Raw genomic sequence first — 19,635 nt, 5'->3', positions numbered from 1 at the left:
ATTTTTTCTCTTTTCACTTAGTCTTCCCAAGACCTACTCTTCACAGTTCAGAACTTTGATCTCTGAAAAACAGAATAGTCCCAGACCCTTGTTTGAACCACCTAAGTGTTAGATTTCACCAAAATTTGCTCATCTCACAAGTTTGCTGGACCGGGCATCCCAGTTGCCTCCTGAAATGCTTGCCAGGTTGCTATGTAGTCAGTATTATTTGTCTTTTAATAATGACGTCCGTTTGTCAGCTGTGGTACGAGACAGAAGACTTGTGTACACGTGCTCTCCTTGAGAGAGCTGATTCTTTTCCAGCAGTAGTCGATCAAGGTTTTGCTGTCCAGCATAACATGAAGTCACAATGAACCTAATAAAAGCTCACTGAAAATTCTGAAACTTTATTTAAACTTTATCTTTTCATCTGTCTTGTTTTTCCACTTACGCATCATAGTAAATACAGCTTTCTACTTTTGTGTTAATTAGGCAAATCGACGTTCATCTGCAGGAACTGATTTGTGGCACTTGAAAGGGTCAAATTCTCTGCCAAATGATAGAAGTCAGAAGCATTCCTGGAAATCATGGTTTTGAAAGCTTGTATTGGGTGACTATGAATATTGGTATGATTCCATGATAGAATTCATGGTTTTTCATGTAATTAAAAAAATAAATAATCATTGCTGCTAGCAAAAATACTAAAATAGGAGAAATTTCAATCCAATACAAACTAAACTGTAATGTGATCTGTACTATTTCTCTTTTTCTTTCCATCTGCAAAAGCATAGTGATCACTTGTCCACAGCAAAAATTTCACGCTTATACGTTCTTTCCAATTTTATATACTTCCCATCAATGCACAGTATGAAGAGGATTTTCTAAAGCTTCTGGATGACCAGACTTCCAGCAGAGTTGTCCTCTGATCTCGTGGGACCTGCTATTTTTGACCCTTCTGGTCAGCAAGAGATTTCTATGAACTGAAAGTTCCAATATCTCATATTTACACCAGTGCTCGAGCTGATACCAGCTCCTTCTTGCCTCGTTTCTGTTTTTGTGTTCTAGCTCTGTGCAAGCATTTGAAGTACATTTTTAACTCCAAAGTTTTAATTTCCCTTGTGGTTTGTGCCACACAATTAGGATTTAAGACTGATGCTGGTCGGATGTTCAAGCACTTACTGTAGTAGTGGCGAGGCTTCCTGACCTGATTCCCCAACCCACCCAATTTCTGACTGCTTCCACTAGCCCTTACTACTTTGGATACCATTTTTCTAACCAGACTGGAGTTTGAAGTTGCCTCTCTGGGCCTACATAGGTGCTTTAGATTTGATACTGGAAAAAGCCCGTGTGAGAAGCCTGTATCTTTTGATCTTATTTCTACTTGAGACACCAGTAAAAATATTTGTCACATCTATGTTGTTACTAAGCATTTCAGTAGAAGTTTCTATTTAATTATAACAAATTCTCATAACCAGAAGTAAGGTTCATTGTTCTGGGTGTTGGGGTGTGAGACGTACTTTAAAAATACCCTCATGTTTTGAGGATAATGTATCCAGCCTGTTATGTCTGTGAAGTTTGCTACTATCTCTTAAGAACTGAGGAGGTTTCCGGAGTCCGAAAACAAGTTTGGTAGGTTTTTCTTAAGCTGTAGCTATCCTTGAAATGAAAGTTATCTTTGCTCTAACACCAGTGTTTCTGTTTACCATATTTTACAAAAATCCTTAAGATGAAAATCTTTGAACTAAATACCCAGATCAGGCTGTGGTCTGTAAATTCATTTTGTGGTTCCAGGTATCACCTGGCTTGACAAGAAAAGGAAAAAATTCAAGTAATCAGTATTTCTTCAGTGAAATAATTGGTATGAAAATGGTAATGAAAAATGGTATTTTATATACATCACAGTATTCTCAAAATAATGGACATTGATACTTTCATTTCTTTAAAAAATAGATTTCTATACAGATGATCAATGTTGATGATAAGCTTGGTGAACACCTATGAAACTAACATAGGGCCAGCATTACAGGTAACACAGCGCAAGCTAATGTGTTCAAGAGCTGTGCTTTATACGCCTATGTATGAAAATTGTGAATCTTGTCCAAGACTGTGGTGCCCATCTGTTTTCAGTCATACTCATGGCTTCCTTGGTCAAAGTTGGTTTATTGCTACTGCCTTTAAAATAACTTCTGAGAACTAACTTGGGCAGAATGTCTCTCCCTGAAACAATCAGAAAAAACTGAATTAGCTAAAGTCTCTTTCTCTCAGTTACAACAGTTTAGTTGTTCTACCTCTGTGTTTTCAATGAACCAAGGTTTCTGTGGAGGGAATGCTTTAGTATTCAGGGATATTAGCCTAGAATTTGGCAAACCTCAAGTCCAGGCTGTGCTATCCATTATGTGAAGGTGATCAAGTGTCACAGCTCTCCTGGTTTTTTTTCTCTTTGATGAAATTCAAATAGCAATTTTGCCTGCAACAGACTTGGGGAAACTGCACAACATGCAGGCACTTCTTGGCTTACGGAAGGAAGGGATCCTCCTCTGCAAGGTAAGGGGTTTACACAAAATATTAGAACATCTAGGTGCTGTAAACCCACCTCTTTCAAGATGAATCAGAGGATCACAGAAACGGTCTGGTTTGATACAGCAGGTCGTCTGCTCCAGATTCACAGCTTTATTGGGGTGTACTAGAATACATGGTCCAGGATTGCACCTGGATGGTTCTTGCGTGTCTCCAGCAAGGGAGACGCCGCAGCCTCTCTAGGCAACGTGTTCTAGTGCATGGTCACTTGCACAGTTAAGTTCTTTCTCATAAGAGCTTCCTGTGCATCAGTTTCTGACCGTTGTCTCTTGTCATTTCATATGAAATATGAAGGATCTCCTAAAATTCAGTGTAAATGTGGCTCGCTGCCTTTAAGTTCTCATTCATGCAGACTGCTTTTGGAACATGCATCCCAGAGCTGCTGCAGCACCCGCGTGGGGGAAAAGCACAGGCAGAAAGTTACAGTAGGACTGTAGTGCATTCGCCCTGTGTGTGTGTGTGTGTGTGTGTGTGTGTGCGCGCGCCTGCCCGCTCGCCCACCCACCGGCGGCTCCCGCGGGCTGCTCCCGCCACGGCCCGCTGCGCTCCCCGTGCGGGGCGCGCCGCTGTGAGAGCCCCGCGAAGCGCCGCGGCCAGGCGGGCGCGGCCCCCGCTCACACCGCCCCGCTCACAGGCCCGCCCCTGACTCTGCCCAGCCCTCCGCTCACACCGCCCGGCCCTCACACCGCCTCCTCGCGGCCGCGCTTCCAATGGGCGGCCCGGAGACGGGTGGAAGGTGCCGGGCCCCGGCGGCCGCGGGTTTATAGCGGGGGGGTTTGCGGCGGGGCTGCAGCAGAAGCGGCAGAAGCAGCAGGAGTGGCAGGCAACATCGCAGCGATGGAGGGCGGGCGGCAGGTTGCGAACTTCGGCGCCGGGCCGGCGAAGCTGCCGCGCTCCGTGAGTAGGGGCCGGGCTGGGGCACGGCGGGGCTGGGTGTCCTTGTTTCCCCGGCTCCCCGTGGGATTCCGGCTGCAAAGCGAGGGCTGGGGAAACTCTACTAAATAGTATTTGCAGGAGTTTACCCTCACAGCGCGGAAACCCCGTGTCTTCTCCCCTTCTCCAGCGAACTGCCCTGATAAGCTCAGATTTTTGGAAGTGAGCTCGAGTGGGGTTCTTGGAATACTTTCTAGGTGTGGTGGGGTTTTTTTTGTTGTTGGGTTGTTTTTTTTTTTTTTCCTCTTGGATGATACCGTACCAGCACCTATATCTTTAGTTTTGATTTAGGAAGTAGGACCTAAGCACGCAAAGATAGCTCTGTGCAGTGTGAGATTTGTCAGTTGATAAATAGCATGGCAATTCCCTGAGACGCCTTTTTATCAGATGTTATAGTGAATGTGTTGTACACTCAACCCTCTGGAAAGTTGCATCAGCAGCCCTGGATTATCCAGTTACATATGGAGTGAGGTGGTGGTTTCTGCCGAACTGTACGTAGCTGACTTTCAGTTTAAGGGTTATCTACTGTGGTTGGTTTTTTGGGCGGGGTTTTTTGGGGGTTTTTTTGTTTGTTTGTTTTTTTTGGTGGTTTTTTTGTTGTTGTTGTTTTCTTAGTTCCCTTCATAATATTCTTCGGTTTTTTATGTGTTACTTCTTAAAAAAAATCTTTAGATAAACAGATTTGCTGCAGAGCAACTTTCTTGTTTTTATTTGTTGGGTTTCTTTCTCTTTGATCTCTTTACTCGAGGGAATGTCCTTTGTGGATAAGGTTGCAAAGAAACTTGTTTTCTGTCGAGCTCTAGATTCCAAAAGGGGCTCTCACAGGCGCTGCCTCGGTACCCAGCTTTCTGACAGAAACGGCTGAAAACTGGATTTAAGGTTTGAGGAGTGCAGGTGGGCACAGCTGAGCTCGCTATTATCGATCTGTTTACCCTCTTGAAAATGCAGTGCTCTTGTGTGGACTGCTGTATCACCTCAATGGTTTGTTTCTCTTGACTGTGGGCTGATGCTGCCCATTAAGCACTCAAATTTAGTGAAGCAAGAAGATGGAGCAATTCATAGATTATAATGGGTGTCGTAGATGTGTTTTGTGCAGATTTTCAGATGAAGAATGTCACTAACAGAACTGGGTTTTATCAAGCAGTTTAGCAAGCACTATTCTAATAGTCTGTGTGTTCTCCCTTACTTTTTTTGCCTCCTTCCCTGGCATGGATAAGTTTGCTTGTAAAGCATGGTGGTTAAAACTTCACAATCTTTTAGTTGACCTTTTGGCAGCCAGCTGTTACAGTTGACAGGCCATGCAGATACCCTGTCAGCAAGGTAGATTTCTTATTCCTGAAATTGCCCAGAGTGTGAAGTTTCTTGTGAGATCCTAGGGTGCATGCATGCAGCATTAGTTTGGTGACTGTTCTACTGGGGCTCCCTCTTCTCCTGCTTTCTTTAGGAGCGGCCAAGAGTGTTCTGGCTCTCAGACAAGAATTCACCAAAATCAGAAGCTGCAGATCCAGTGGTTAGAATCTCATGCTACTTTGTTGATACTCAAGAGCTAGGGGAGAAAGCAGAAAAAAAAAATGGATGGCTGAAGCACTACTTGGCTAGGACTTTTAGTGACCTGGTTTTTTAAGTTGTTTCAAAATTTTGCCTAATTTCTTTCTTAACTCTCAATAAGATAAAGGCTCATATTCAAAAAGTGTGGAACTTCATTTTATGAAACCAGTCATTGTCATGTTGGCTCACTTTAAGGTATCCAATTCCCCAAGTTGATCCTTCTTATGTTTTCTTCAATACTTTGGTTGCCCTGTTTGCACAAGTCAAGCGGAAGGACACAGGATGGAGTGGTGGGAAATGGGTATTTTAGGATGCTTGCTTAGAAAGACTACGTATACAAACATTAGATGTTCGGTAAAGGTTAAGAGTTCCATTCAACTCCTAGAAATCATTCAGAAATCTGGAAATGTAGCCTTTGAAATAATAACTTAAAACATGGTCTCCACAACAAGGATATGATTTAAGTTTGCTATTTTATGAAAAGCCTAAAGCTTCTAGGTACAACAAAAAATTGTATCGGTGACTATACTTCTGTTAATCTCACTTGGCAAGTGTCAGGTTATTGCAATATGGGGCAGTTGTCATAGGCATGATGCATCAGAGACTCCAGATAGTGGAAAATTCCCTTAATTTATTTCTGGACTTTTTTTTCTTTTGATAGGTATTATTAGAAGCGCAGAAAGAATTGGTGGACTACAAAGGACTTGGTATAAGTGTTCTTGGTAAGACTTTAAAAAGTCTACATTTTTAATGATTTTGATGTTTAACTGAATTGTTTAATAAGACTTTCTGATCTTGGTGTTTTGGGTCTGTTTCTAATACCTGTGTGTCTGTATAGATGTGTGTAGGTACCACATAGATGCACAGCATCCTTCCCATTAGGAAGGCAGTGCTCTCCTGTGATAAGGGGGAAGTGTCTTCTGTGCCATTGGATATGGATAGCTGGCTTTTCAGCCCCAGTTGCACAAAATATTTATGCATCAAGATGGTGAACATTTTATTAGGCTATGAACCTGATTAGTTGCTAAAAGTGGAATGTGCGGCTGTCTCTGCACAATTCAGAGTAATATTTAAATTGTACACCTACACATGGAGGGCAGCCTAAGGATTTAAAAGGAATTACTGTGTAATTGTCCTTAATGTTTAATTAACTTTACTGTGTAAAGAAACCTTGCAAAAGGTAAGAGCAGAAAAAAACTCCTGGACTTTGTTATATACTTCTTACAGCATTTGCAGCAGAGAAGGTTCTTAGCATGAGGAAAAATGAAACCTTTCTAGAGACTATTTTTTGTACCTGCAAATGTTGTTGTTTCTAGTAGTAGTGATGTCATATGAGTGCCAAATGTCAATGAACGGGATTTGTCTATGTCTGGACAAGACTTCAGGCATAAGTCTTCTGTGGGTATTTAAGAGTATTTAGGTACTTAAAGAGGAGTAGGAACTGAGAAGGACAACCTTCAGGCATTTTGGGTCTGTAGTGTAAAAGATTTAAAGCTTAACATAATTTTAAAATCAAATTCATGTATTGCCATCTTGTTTCATGTTATGTCTTCTCTCTATTCCACCAAAGAAATGAGTCATCGGTCGTCAGATTTCACAAAAATTTTAAATACAACTGAAAATCTCATGCGTGAATTGCTGTAAGTTAATTATTTTCTGCTTATTTTTATGTTCTGTATGTGCTAATTGCATCAGTAATGTCTAATGTGGAGATCTTTCTTGAAAGCACCTCTTTTGGTGGTGTTTATTATGTGTGGGTACTGTGTATCATAGAGTAATAACCTTGGGGAGGACACTGATCTTCTGTTTGATGCTTATATTTTTGAATGCGACAAAGGGTCTTACTATGTTCAGATTTTTTTATCTGTCTAGCTGAGATTGTTTTGAAATTTTGATTTTTATCACCTTCATAGTATTAATGAAGGGCATGAACTAAAAAAAATAAGTGCAAACAATAAAAATTAGTTCTCTAGTGGTATAAATGTGATCTGCACATTGTTCATAAGTCCTATTTTATTAACAAAAGCTCTGTGGATCATTGTTAGAATCACCAATCAACAGCCCTTTTCCAATTTGTAGAATGACACATTTTAAAAAATTTGAAATAAATATATGATGGATTAGAATTACTGTTCTCATAGTAGTTAATAATGTTGGTCATTTAACACAAACGCTTGACCCTCAGTGACAGCCAGAGTCATTGACAAAGGTATTTTAATGAATAATTTGAATATGTAGTTTCTGTGACTGTATGAGCAACTCTGTATGCACTTGCTCTGCATGTATACTTCAGTGCTGCACTTTCAAATTGAAGGGTCTCAAAGCTCAGTACTACTGTAAACACTTCGGTGTTCTTAGCCTGACAGAAAAGGCATGAAGCTAGCAATAGATAAAATTAAAAGTCAGCTTTAATTGTGTGGGAATATCTCTCAAGTTTGTGTGTATGGCTAGTCAGGTGTGAGTTTGTTTAATGCAGTGCCTGGGTAGGGGAGGGAAAGGTTTTTTGAGCAAATTTTTATCACTAAAATTCATGGCATTTACTCTTAAATATTTAAGTTGTTTCTCAAGACCAGTGCTGAGGTTAGTGGGACTGGGTCTAAACTCTATGCAATGACTCTTCTAAAATGGCAGTGTTCTTCCTCGATCATGGTTAAATGCATTATATCAAGTTGTATGCATCCAGTGTCACCTGGGAATAACATAAATGGTTATTTCTTTTATGCAGAAATATACCAGACAGCTACAAAGTTATTTTCCTTCAAGGAGGTGGATCTGCTCAGTTCAGTGCAGTCCCACTTAACCTTATTGGTTTAAAGGAGGGAAGACAGGCAGATTATGTGGTTACTGGAGGCTGGTCGGCAAAAGCAGCTAAAGAAGCAGAGAAGTATGCCAAAGTAAATATTGTTCATCCCAAACTGGGAGCCTACACAAGTAAGTTGATGACTGCATCTTTTAATGTGAACGCTTAGGTTTTGACTTACTCTCAAAATAGATCGAATGTAGCCAATGTTCATCTAGTTGAACTAGAGTTGACTGCCCAACACTCAAAAGAATGTCTGCCACATCTCTCCTTGTTCACCACTGGGAGATTTGTTAAGTGGCTTAACAGTTTCCACCAGAAAAAAATGGTGGAATGGGGCTGAGCAGATGCCTGAAAGTAAGTAGCAAGAAACAAGTGTCTAAGTAGGGAAATGGTCTGGGCTCTCTCAGATTTTTTTAATATTTAACTGAGATCTTAAGCTAGTCACAGGGATATTGTGAGGTATTTCAATTTCATGATAACTCAGTAATGAGATTGCTCTAAAATTCAGAAGCAGGTCTGAGATTTTAACCTTGTTGAGCCAGGATGTGGGAGACCTGAATTCTGCTACCTGCTTTTAAGTATTCCTAAATTATTATCTTTCCCACCATTGTGTCACTGAACGCACATAAATAATTCTTGGCAGCAGGAATACGTGAGATCTAGTTTCTATTCCTGCTAGTTTTGCTCACTTTTCTTCCCTGTGGTCCAAATTGCAACACTTGAACTAGAAAGAGTGGCAACAAGAAAGACAAAGAATATCCCCATATAAGTTAGTGTATTAATTGGTGATTAGGGCACTGACTTGGAAAGTAAGTTTATACTTACTGTGAGGCACAGGAAGGAATTGAACCTACAACTTTCCAGTCTGGAGGAGTGTAATTCACCATTTCGTAGCTGTAGATAAGAGAAGAGGCAGTAAATAATGACGGAGGCAATAGCACCATCTCCCACCCCTCCCTCCACCTCCCATCAGGTCCTGGAGAAGAAAATAAAGGGAGAGCAACTATTTGTTCTATGCCAAACCTGTTCTGTGCTGTCAGGGCATGCCTGTATATTGCCTGTTGGCAGAGGAAATCTTAATTTTGTAAATCAGTTGCAAAGCTTAAATTGGGAGAACGGTAGGTAACCTTGTGTTTGTTCAGCTTGGGCAAGACTTAAATGCTTCTGAGATTGCACAGAAACAGAGCTTTAGAGAGCTTTGCTGGTGATAATTTGGATGTTTCAGTGGTTCCAAAGGCAGCGGGAAGATTACTGGGGTCAGTATGTGAATTCCTCTGAAATGCTGTTTTGAGCCCCTAGGGCAGTTGTTTGTAGTCTGGAATTGCAAACTGGATGAAAATAATTTGAAGAATAAAGGGTGAAAAGCAAAAGGTTTTGCAAATTTAATGATGGCTCACCAGAAAATTTTGGGAATGCACTGGCGTATTGGTTTGCAGATACATTATCCTCCTGGTAACAACATGATTAATAGTCTATGTGGCCAAATTGTTCTTGGTTTGCACGTAAGTTTCATGTTCAGGTAAAACTGCATGCCAAGAAAATTACTTGTCTCCAGTGACCTCTGGGTTTCTTTTTTGTCTCTTAGGCATTCCTGACCCAAGCACTTGGAATCTTAATCCAGATGCATCTTATGTGTATTATTGTGCTAACGAAACTGTTCATGGTGTGGAGTTTGACTTTGTACCTGATGTCAAAGGAGCAGTCTTGGTTTGTGATATGTCGTCAAACTTCCTGTCCAAACCTGTGGATGTTTCCAAGGTAAACAATTGGATATAGTGGCCGCACAAAGCATTTTCAAAATTTTAAGCATATAGTGAAGCACTTTGAAATGTCTGGATGGCTAGAGATGCTGGGCAGTGAAATTAAGGAAGTCCTGTTTTGTTAATTGAGTATCTGATGATGGATAGGAGTGTTGAGATTTCAGGTCTGAGGTTTCAATGTCTATTTGTTTTCCTTTTTCTCATAAAATCATACTTAACTACGTTGAAATTGTTCACGGTAGTAGCTGCCCAAGATTATTTAGCTACTGATACTGATGAAGAAAATGCCTGCTAAAAGAAAATAACAGCTAAAATATATGCCTTCTAAATTGTAGATAGTGTACGGGTACAGTAGGGTACTGTGAATCAGTGTTTTAATCCTGACTCTTACATGAAAAATTTGTAACCTCTTTTAAACTCCTAAAACTTCCTCTGCCTCACGATTATGGTGTCTGTTTCATAGATAGTACAGAGGCAAACGGAGGCAGTTACTATATTTGTATATACTATAAGTAGAGGTGTTACTGACTAGTGAAACAGCATGTTTGACCTTTCTTACCTGTGTGTAGCAAAAAGGAGTAGTTGTTAATGCATTCAACTTGGCCTTTCCTAATATGCCTCTTTGAACAGGTGGATTTTACGATGATTGTTCTGAAATAGGAGATGGGTTGAAAATACTGTGAACTGTGTAGGAATTTGTTTTTAGTAAATTTGCATGGAGTAGTGTGAAGTTGCAACAGGCTGCACTGAGAATTATTTGCAGCAATTAAATAAACATTTAGCAAACTGTAGTGAAATTTGTTGTAATTATCTTCCTCAACTGAGTAGCTGTAAGTGCGCTTTGAAGTCAGAACTTCTGCTAACTCTTCTTTTAACCTACAACTTGATAATTTCCAACACATTCTCTGTTCTGTTCAGCTGACTAGTATGCCTGGGGTATTGCTCAGTAGTAAGATCTACAAGTGAATGCATGTACCAAGTTCTTTTCTTCTTCCTTTGAAAGTTTGGTGTGATTTTCGCTGGTGCTCAGAAGAATGTTGGCTGTGCTGGAGTTACTGTTGTAGTAGTTCGTGAGGACTTGCTGGGATTTGCACTGAAGGAATGCCCGGTTGTGCTGGATTACAAAACACAGGCAGCGAATAGCTCATTGTATAACACTCCACCATGCTACAGGTAACTCACCGTGCTGTGTGATATCTCTTACTCAGATAAGCTGCCACACTGCCATCTGCCGCTCTCATCTAGAAAAGCTTCCAAAGTTGCCTATTTGCCCTCAAGCCACTGAAATGTTGGAGTGTTTAATGTGATTCCTGGGAAAATATGGGAAGTGTCCAGCCCTGTAACTAGTAGGTTTTGCGTTGCCTAGTGCGACTCAGCCATAGAGGATGTAGTCTTTTTCAAAGTAAATACTATATGTCATAGCTCCATTGTAGCAGTTTCAGGATGCCGTTCTGGTTTATGTGAGCACAGCTCTAGTCAATTTAGTGGTGATACTTCAGTCATTGCAAGGAGGTAATTTGGCACTTAGCCTTGCTTCTTGATCACTAAATACAGTGTGATTTAATTTCTTCCTGATGTTGTTCTCAGCATTTGAACCTCTAGATTCCCACTGACTTTCTTTACTGGAAAATGGTAAATATTATTGTGATTAAAGTTTTAAATAATATAAGATATATGTATTCTTTTAATATTTAAAAATATTTCTTGTTCTTTCTACATCTTTCACTACTGTTGGTTTTGGAATGAAAGTGTAGAAAAATTTTTTAAAAGGCATTTTAGTAGCTGCTTTGCTTTACTCTCTCGTAGAGTTTTGCATAATTCTTTGACTGCCATCTCAGTGTTTGGTTTGGGATCCAAAGATAAAATTAATCTAGCTTGGTAATCATTGCTAGCAATCAAAATCATAAAATTGCCATGTATCTGATGATTTCATTATGCAAGAAGCACATCAGACTACAACTTACTTTTTTAAAATTGCTTTCTTGTAGCTTCCAATAACTAGTGAAGTGGTTCTTTGCTACTAGAATTTTTAGATATTGAGTCAGTAGTTTCTATCCTGAAGAATTTTTATACCAGTGTCCTCTGAAATGATTATTTAAAAAAAAATCTTCAATCTAGGTATCTTTTTTTTCCCAGAAGCTTTTAAAATTACCTTGAAAATAAAGATTTCCTTTTCATTCAGGTAATTTGATAATGCAATTTTTTACTGATGTTTATTCTCAGCTCTTATAGTTTGTTTTTATGTTCCAGAATTGCAAAGTCAAGTTGCTTAATGATCTTCAACACATATGGAATGTACAGGCATAAAGTTCTGTGATTCCTGTATGTAAACCCTGTAACTTAATTCTATCATTACAATAAGTATCACTTCAAATTTTACTGAATTTAAGTATCTCTGAATCTGCTGAGTGTCACTGCAGAGTGTGCTATTGCAGTGACATAGGAGCAGATATCTTTATCAACAGAACAGTAAGTCTTGTGAACACTTGTTTATGCCAGATTTTGCAGTGCAGAACTAGTTCCCCCAAGTTGTGTTCATACTGTACCGTATGTAGTGCTTTAATTATGTATTCGTACTGGCAGCCTGTCTGCCCTGTTGGCTGGGTACACCCAGTAAGAATTAGCTATACAATGTTTCCAGATTTTGGTCTGCTCAATGTAGCTTTGTAACATAGGCAGTATGTATGTCTTTCTTTTCCAGTGCTTGATGAAACCTCTATCTCATGATTGATTATTTGCCTGACTGCCAAGTCACACATACTGTTTTTGGACACTGTATACTTGAATATGCCAGGTTTTAAGTCCAGCCATTCATGTTTTCCAAGTAGAAAGCTATTTTCCAATGGAAAGTTCTACTTAATCTCAGTACTTGGACACAGTGTTGTTCCTGTGATTTGAAAAGCAAAACAGATCAAATTCTGCAGCTTTATTTTAACCGTTGCAAAAAACTTCTGAAAAGAAAGTGCTGCTTTAGCTGTTACTCAGTATCTGACAGTAGCCTTTAACAGAGTTGTGAGCGGTTAAGGGAACTGCAAATAAAGTTGAACTCATAGTCTTTCTCCTTTCTCATCACTGTCTTGATGGATTTCATTTCATGCTACTGACTCACATTGGAGTACACTCCAGAATCCAGATTGTAACAGGCTGAAATGTTGGCAGGAGGCACATCTGTTTGGCATGGCCCTAACTGCCTGTTCCAGTTTGAGGAACTGGCAAAGCTTCTTAGTTCTCTTTTACTCTGCTCTTTTCTTTGCACTTGTTAATGGTTTGCTGGCAGACAGGCAGGAAATATTAACTGAATTTGCAAAAGCTACTTCAGCAAGATGTTAAATTAAATTAAGGTGATGCTAATGGCTTTAACCTCATGGCGCACTACATAGTTGACTCTTTGACCCTAACTATTTAGCTGAAATTAAAAATGAATTTCGTATAAAAATCTCATTTGCAGGGTGAAATGCATTTTGCACTTAAAATTGTTCCAGAAACATTATTTTGATTGATGTAAAAGAAGGATGAAAGGTTTAAGCTGTCTGGGTTTTTGTGAATGACTCTAAGGCTAACTTCTAAGTTCACTTGTCCTAAAAGTTTTGCTCAAGGAAGTGAGGGCAACAGGTGAACCTAGCCCTGTATATTTGCCAAGGGCATAATCTATACTTCACTTAAATCCTTTATAGCAGAGGAGTTGATAGTGTGCTGTCATAAATGTGGCAAGATTATGCTGTCAGGGCTGTAAAGTACTTCCTATAAATGGCAGTCTGTAACTTTGGTTATTCTGCAGCCTTTCTGAAGTGTTCAAGGATTTAGTACTGGCATCCCTTTAGAAATAAAAAGCAGCAAAATTTAACACAGCCTTCTGCTAGATATGTGTTAGGAAAACTTGTAGGGTAATGCTCTCTGAGCACTCCCTTGGAATCAATAATGAAGGGATTCGTAAGAATGAACTTGTTGGATATAGGCCATAAAAACTTGTGAGCAGGTTTTTATGTAAATTGTTGTAGTCGTGGGAAATGTCTGAACTTGAACAAGCTGAGTTTTGTAGCAAAAGCACAAAGGCAAAAGGCCTCAAGTATTTTTTTTATGTTGCACTTAGTAACTAGCATTGAAATTCTTGGTCTCAAGCCATGTGATGCCAGTAGGCTTCCAGATCTCTACTAAGAGCTTGACTGGTGACGAATAATTAAGTGCGATATATCTCTTTTTTTTTGTTTTGCCAAACTTCGCTGTTCATGTGGGCAAAAGGTCTTTGTAGATGGAAATGGGATTGGAGTTCTTATTTTTAACATTTGTGAAAATATGGTTAATTTTCTGGGAGATTAATGTACACGTATTTGAGATTTACTCCTGTATTTTCACTAGGGCAACTGCACAGGGCAAATGCTATTAACTTTTTTGCTAAATCTGGCTCCTTCTAGGCAGTTATGTATGTAGTCCTTGTAGGCAGGACCTGACCGGCAGCTGTGTGGGCAATGAGTTGGCAGTGCATGCAGCATGTCTGGGGATGTCTTTGGGAGCCCTGCAGGGCTGCAGGAAACCTGCAGGACATGTCCTTCTATGGTACAAAGGATTAAGCTGGGTCCAATAGATATGTGTGGCATTTTAATTTCAGGATATTTCATCTGTGTCCAGAAAACTCTGTCCGTTTAGAGTTGCCATAACTTGTAAAATAGTCTAGATTTTGATTTGTTAATCTTAAGCGCCCCTAAATCAACCATGGCATTTTGTTCCTGAAACAATTTGTAAACTATTAGACAAGACTTACGTTTTTCTTGTTTGGATAGTTTCACTGAAAAATGTTCTTTCCTTTTGCAGTATTTATATCATGGGATTGGTACTGGAATGGATAAAGAATAATGGTGGAGCTGCAGCTATGGATAAACTTAGTTTAATCAAGTCACAGATGATTTATGATATTATAGACAAATCTAATGGATTTTATGCGTAAGTTGCTAAGCTTTTCTCCTTTTCTTCAATATTTGCTACACAGCCAAACAGTCATAACTTTCAAGAGTTTAATTGTGAAGTCACCTTTTTTGAGGACTCCTAGAGATACTATTTATGCAAACCATTCACTTGGTAACTGTCCAAGGATAAGTCTCATTCCAGTAGGAAGTTATTTCAACTTACCTTGTATAGATCAGTAGTGAACCCTACAAAAACATTCTAAACTTAATAAAACAGGAGTGTGGGAGAAGAGTATACAAAAAACAGATATGTAGATTCTGGTTTGTATGCTTACTGAATCTCTTGGGCAAATATAAACCAAAACAGAGAAAACTGTCTGTAAGAAATTGTAGAGACCCCTTCGCATTGTATTTTCCCTACCACCTTCCAGGAGTCAAAGACTCTTCTTTTTCTCTGTCAAGCAGAGCATTTTTATTAGCTAATTATGCTAAGTTCTGAAACACTTCGTGAAATAAAATAGAAAGATCAGACCTCAGAATGGAATACATTTACTTTATGTACTTCATGCACAGTTTATTTTTGTCAGTTATTTTGCTGGCTTTCCAAAGCAGTGTTAACCCTCTTGACTTTTACATAGTGTTGCAAGGTATTTTTGAGCTCACAGGACCTATGCATAGTTAAAAACTGATATTGTAGTAATTTTAACATTTGCGAAGCTCAGACTACTAGTTGACGATGCAACTGCAAAATATTTTCCTTCACCTTCATTGTAAAAGCAACAATGTGGGGACCTAATTTACTTTCATGTCAAAGTCAGAATAGAGCAAATTAAATTTGGATTTTAAATTAAAGCTGTCTACAATCATAATTGGCAGGGATAAAGTTTCATCATAATATTTAATACATTCTTCTTAACCATTTAGTTAATGAGAACAGCTTGGCCTTTAGCATCACAGTGGTCAGGATTGTGATCCTACTCCAGGGAAATCCTGGGGGTTTTTCATAAACATCAGAAAGCAAATGAAGCTTTGAAAAAAACATTTTGTGACAAACAGAAATCTGTTTCTGGAAAGTTGGTCTGTAAGGCAGTGAGTGGGAAATGCAATGCAAATTGGATAGTAAATAGTCAGTTGGGAAAGCAGAACAAGCTTCACTAACTGAGCTGTATGCAACTTCCTCAGCAATACAGTTAAGACTGTGATTTTTTTAATTGTATCTATAACTAAAAGGAAGACTTAATTTGAAGCTGCCTTCCTAGCTGTAACGTGGCACTTAATCTGTGGCATGCTTTCCTGAGAAAGCCATGTGACAAGCCATTTAGCAAATGGAGGCTTTCTTCTGTGAAGTGCTCCTTGCCATTTGTAGTTTGTTTTTCAATGTCTGTGCACTGAGTTACATCAGATGGCCTAGTAGTGACTGGATATTCTGAAAACGAAAGCATGGCTGCAGTAATTCGGGTATGGGAGTGCTAAGAAGCATAGGCTTTTCTGAACATTATGTTCCTGGTTGAACCTGAAGTAGAAGATTTTCACAGGCAGTTGTTATGATGGATCTTTTTTTTTTTTTTTTTTTTTCATCATGGAGACATCTGGGCAAAGGAACAAGAGAGGAATTAAAAAGAGTTATACTCATTCTTTTCCAAATAGCATAATAATAGGTATGAAATTCACATGCAGTTTACGAAAACTCATTTATATTGAACGCCTGCAAGAATCTACATCACAGCCTTAGAGAAAAAAAAAACCTGAAGGTTTCATATGTCCTTCATAAGTAGAAACACTAAAGAAAGGTATTTAAATCTTCTCTTCCTCCCCCATCATTTCTGACCTTCACAAAATAATTGAAGTGAAATTACATATATCTTGAGTTTTCCACTTCAGATTAAATGGGATTTTAAAAGATTAAGGAGCTGTCATGCATTTTATGTAATTTGTGGCCATGTATACAGTGCAAGTTTTGTTCTAGAGATACCTCTTCTCTACCTCATGATTCCGAGTAATGCTAATTTAGAAGATTGACTGAAATCACTAACAGAAGTTGCTAATGTCTATGCAAATTTACTTACACTGTGTTCTTATGCTTCCTTTAGTTCTGTTTAGCTGAGGTAATTCTGGTAGCACTTCTGTTTAGTTGAGATGTGTCAGTCTTCGAAGAGGAAGAGAAGAAACTGCTTTAGACTTAGTTAAATTTCCCTGTAACTACCTCACCTATCCTAAGTAATTGTTTTCTTTATTTATTTTTCTTTCCTTTTTTCTTTAATTTGGTCTGTATACAAGCCTCATGTCCATTTCTCTGGCACAATTTTGAGTATGTCAGGAAGGGTTAATAAGCCTTCCACTTTACCACTTCCATTATTATACTTGATTAAAAAAGGAAGGTTGCTTACTTTCACAGAAAGTAATGGCAGTTTTGATTCTGAAGGATTGACTTCGGTTCTAAACAGGTGTGATTATTCACTTTCTCAAACTGCATATAGCTGAAATATAAATTTAGCACAAAGTGGGTTAAGCATTACATTCCGCAACCTTTCTAGATGTCCAGTGGAGAGAAAGAACCGAAGCAGAATGAATGTACCTTTCCGCATTGGCAGTGTCAAGGGTGATGAAGCCCTGGAAAAGAAATTTCTTGAGAAGGCTGTGGAACTTAACATGATATCTCTGAAAGGACATCGGTGAGTATTAGTCAAGTAAATCTCTGTCCTGTGCAGAATAAACTGTTACTACAGTGATGAAACATCAGGCATTGTGCACTGGCTTACTAGCCTTTCTCACACCTAAGCTGTTCCTCATACTGGTTTGGCAACACTTGAGAAAAGCAGTCTAGAGATTATAATCAGAGATTGTTGGTGGCTCAGCTACTGCTTAGGTGAAGAGGTGGGCTTCAGAGAGCTTTATCCTTAATTCTTCTTTCTTCTGAAAATCTGTCTCTGTGCAGATGCCAAAGAAGATATCTTGAGGTCAGATTGTATCAGTATAAAGCCTCTCAAGTGGCTTGTCTACCTGGTTGCAAGAGTTCTTTCCCATGTTCAGTACTTTTTGTGGGATTACTTCTTTTATGTCATTGGGCTACAGCTTTGGAGTTGTAAATAACTAATAAATACTAAGCTTCTCTGGATTGCAAGCCTGCCTTGAAGAATTTAATATTGCTTCTCATGCACATAAATGTGAAATTTATAATTTTAGAGTATGAATAGATTTAAATGTCTGTGACTGCTACTAATATCTTTTTCAGAATATACAAAACTTTTCTGGTTCTTTTTTTCCTCCTCTCCTATTTTCAATTCAGGTCTGTGGGAGGAATCCGTGCCTCTTTATATAATGCAGTGACTGTAGAAGATGTTCAGAAGCTTGCAACATTCATGAGAAGCTTCATGCAGATGCATCAGTCATAAATGGGTTAGAGCCACACTGCACATCTAAGATATAAAAGCTAAAGGGTTTTAACATTACTGTGGTACTGCATGGCTGTAGCACACAAGTTTTATTTTCTTTTAGTTCCTGTAGCAATTTTAATTTACTGAATGGGACAGAGGCCCAGTCTTGCAATGATACGGCAACTTCGGCTTTGCTGAATGTGGGGATCTCCAGACTGAGCATGATTGATTCCAAAATTTGAAAACGTGTGGTTAAAACATGAATAACGTTGTAAATGCTATGGATCTGAGTCTGTTTCTCACTTCTAGTTACAAGTGACTTCAGCAATGCCTTCTTTTTAGTAAAATTCAGGAAGCAAAATTTGTCACAAGCTCTCTGTAATGCTTTACAAATACTTTGTGGCTGCATAATGAAGGTAAACTAACGTGGTCTCTAGGGACATCTAGTTGGTTTTGGGGTATATTCCAACAGTGTACCTGTAGTATTTAGGAGTTAACACTAGTGTTCCTAACTTGAGGATCTGGCCTTCAGACTACTGCTTCAGTGCTAGAAGTACTATCTATCATAACTATTGCAAGTAATTGTGGTTAAAGTCTGCTGTACTGGGCTTTTCTTCCTATTAACATTTATTAGTTTAAAGCTAAGATTCATGAGTCTGAATAAATCAATTTCTAAGATTTTTTTATTTCTCTATGCATTTTGTGTATTAAACTCCTAGGTTATTAATGTTACATTCTTGTTTTGGAGCATACATATTTGCTGCAGCAAAAAAATTGCTTTCCATTTGTTAGCGTTGTGCCAGACTGCATTGCTATAGTCCACTCAATGGGCCTGTGACTTCCTGTGCACTGACTTTGAGGCCAAAGTGCAGCAGACTTCTTTGTCTGGTGTTTCTTAAGTGTTTTCCCTCTTGCTCCAGTATTTGTTCTACCTTTTCATTCTTTGAGTTCTGTAGCCTTTTATATGTGGAACTTTGTCCAGCTGGAGTAAATAATAGTCTTCTCTGCCTTTTCCTGACACTACAGTGTACTTCTGGTCCCACTTTCTCACTTGGTCCTTCTAGCTTGCAGCAGACATTGATACTCTGGGCTAGAGAGGGCACTGTGGTTACACAAATCTTCAGAAGATCTCCTGTTACAGAACCTCGAGTTTCTTTTTTTCTCACCTTGTGACTTTACTGCCAATGCCCATATATTGGCCTTAATCTCCTGTTTTAACTTGTGTAAAAGTTATCTGCTACTGTAAGAGTGTTTAGCATTACTACAGCTGGTTTCAGACTAAACTCCTTGGCACACAATGGGGATTTCTTTTTTTTTTTTTAATTTTTTTGTGTAATGTCAGTACAGTGGTCACAACTTATTAATGATAATAATGTACTATCCCTTTGTTGATGTCACCTCAGAGCAAGTCAGTGGAATGTGCTAGGGCTGACTTACATTCCTATCTGAAAATTCATCATTACTGTTGGGAGATTTTTGTCAACTTAGTGTAACTCCAGGTATGTAAATTATGTGAAAAAAATAAAATTTAATCATATCATGATGTGAAGTGCCATTGTGTTTGAAACACTTTGATTTTGTCACTTTCAGGATGAAAAACAAGACTAATGTGTGTTAGATTCTGGTATACTCCTTTTCCTTAAAAAGGAAGTTTTCCTCATGTATGTTTTATTTCTTTCCAAGAAGAGTCTTTCCCAAAGGAGCCATGGAAACAAAAGTATTATTATGAATGCTTAAAGAAGCCTTTTTGCCCTCCCATT

At 38.8% G+C, this 19,635-nt stretch overlaps 2 protein-coding genes across 4 annotated transcripts in view; both read left to right on the top strand.

The window, feature by feature from the left end:
• CEP78 (centrosomal protein 78) overlaps positions 1–743 on the top strand; it is a 33,054-nt gene extending 32,311 nt beyond the window's left edge. Inside the window, exon 18 of the mRNA XM_066181785.1 lies at positions 472–743. Coding sequence (XP_066037882.1) covers positions 472–500 — 29 coding nt within the window. The 3' untranslated portion in view covers positions 501–743. The remainder of the gene's footprint in view (positions 1–471) is intronic.
• A 2,498-nt stretch (positions 744–3,241) lies between these two features.
• PSAT1 (phosphoserine aminotransferase 1) lies at positions 3,242–19,424 on the top strand. Of its 3 annotated transcripts, XM_066181789.1 has the most exons (11): positions 3,364–3,453; positions 3,877–3,980; positions 4,293–4,383; positions 5,699–5,759; positions 6,608–6,677; positions 7,763–7,968; positions 9,426–9,598; positions 10,604–10,773; positions 14,410–14,538; positions 17,036–17,173; positions 17,788–19,424. In XM_066181789.1, exons 5-11 carry the CDS (start codon positions 6,610–6,612, stop codon positions 17,891–17,893), a joined length of 990 nt encoding a protein of 329 aa, XP_066037886.1. In that variant the 5' UTR covers positions 3,364–3,453; positions 3,877–3,980; positions 4,293–4,383; positions 5,699–5,759; positions 6,608–6,609; the 3' UTR covers positions 17,894–19,424. The 3 variants fall into 3 exon arrangements, with proteins under 3 accessions (XP_066037884.1, XP_066037886.1, XP_066037885.1); XM_066181788.1 differs by lacking the exon at positions 4,293–4,383; XM_066181787.1 differs by lacking the exons at positions 3,877–3,980; positions 4,293–4,383 and having other exon boundaries at positions 3,242–3,453.
• Positions 19,425–19,635: the final 211 nt, after the last annotated feature.

This window comes from Chamaea fasciata, unplaced genomic scaffold (assembly GCF_029207755.1).
Source record: "Chamaea fasciata isolate MVZ Bird 193981 ecotype frontalis unplaced genomic scaffold, bChaFas1.0.hap1 SCAF_4, whole genome shotgun sequence".
Lineage (NCBI taxonomy): Eukaryota > Metazoa > Chordata > Aves > Passeriformes > Sylviidae > Chamaea > Chamaea fasciata.
The sequence above is the reverse complement of the archived record's forward strand: the minus strand, read 5'-3'. Positions and strand labels throughout refer to the sequence as shown.

Bases quoted from the DNA above. Each gene is read 5' to 3' on its own strand.
- PSAT1 (XM_066181787.1), top strand. From the start codon at position 3,394: ATGGAGGGCGGGCGGCAGGTTGCGAACTTCGGCGCCGGGCCGGCGAAG. The intron at 5,760-6,607 runs GTAAGACTTTAA...ATTCCACCAAAG, and splicing joins ACTTGGTATAAGTGTTCTTG to AAATGAGTCATCGGTCGTCA. The intron at 17,174-17,787 runs GTGAGTATTAGT...TTTTCAATTCAG, and splicing joins ATATCTCTGAAAGGACATCG to GTCTGTGGGAGGAATCCGTG.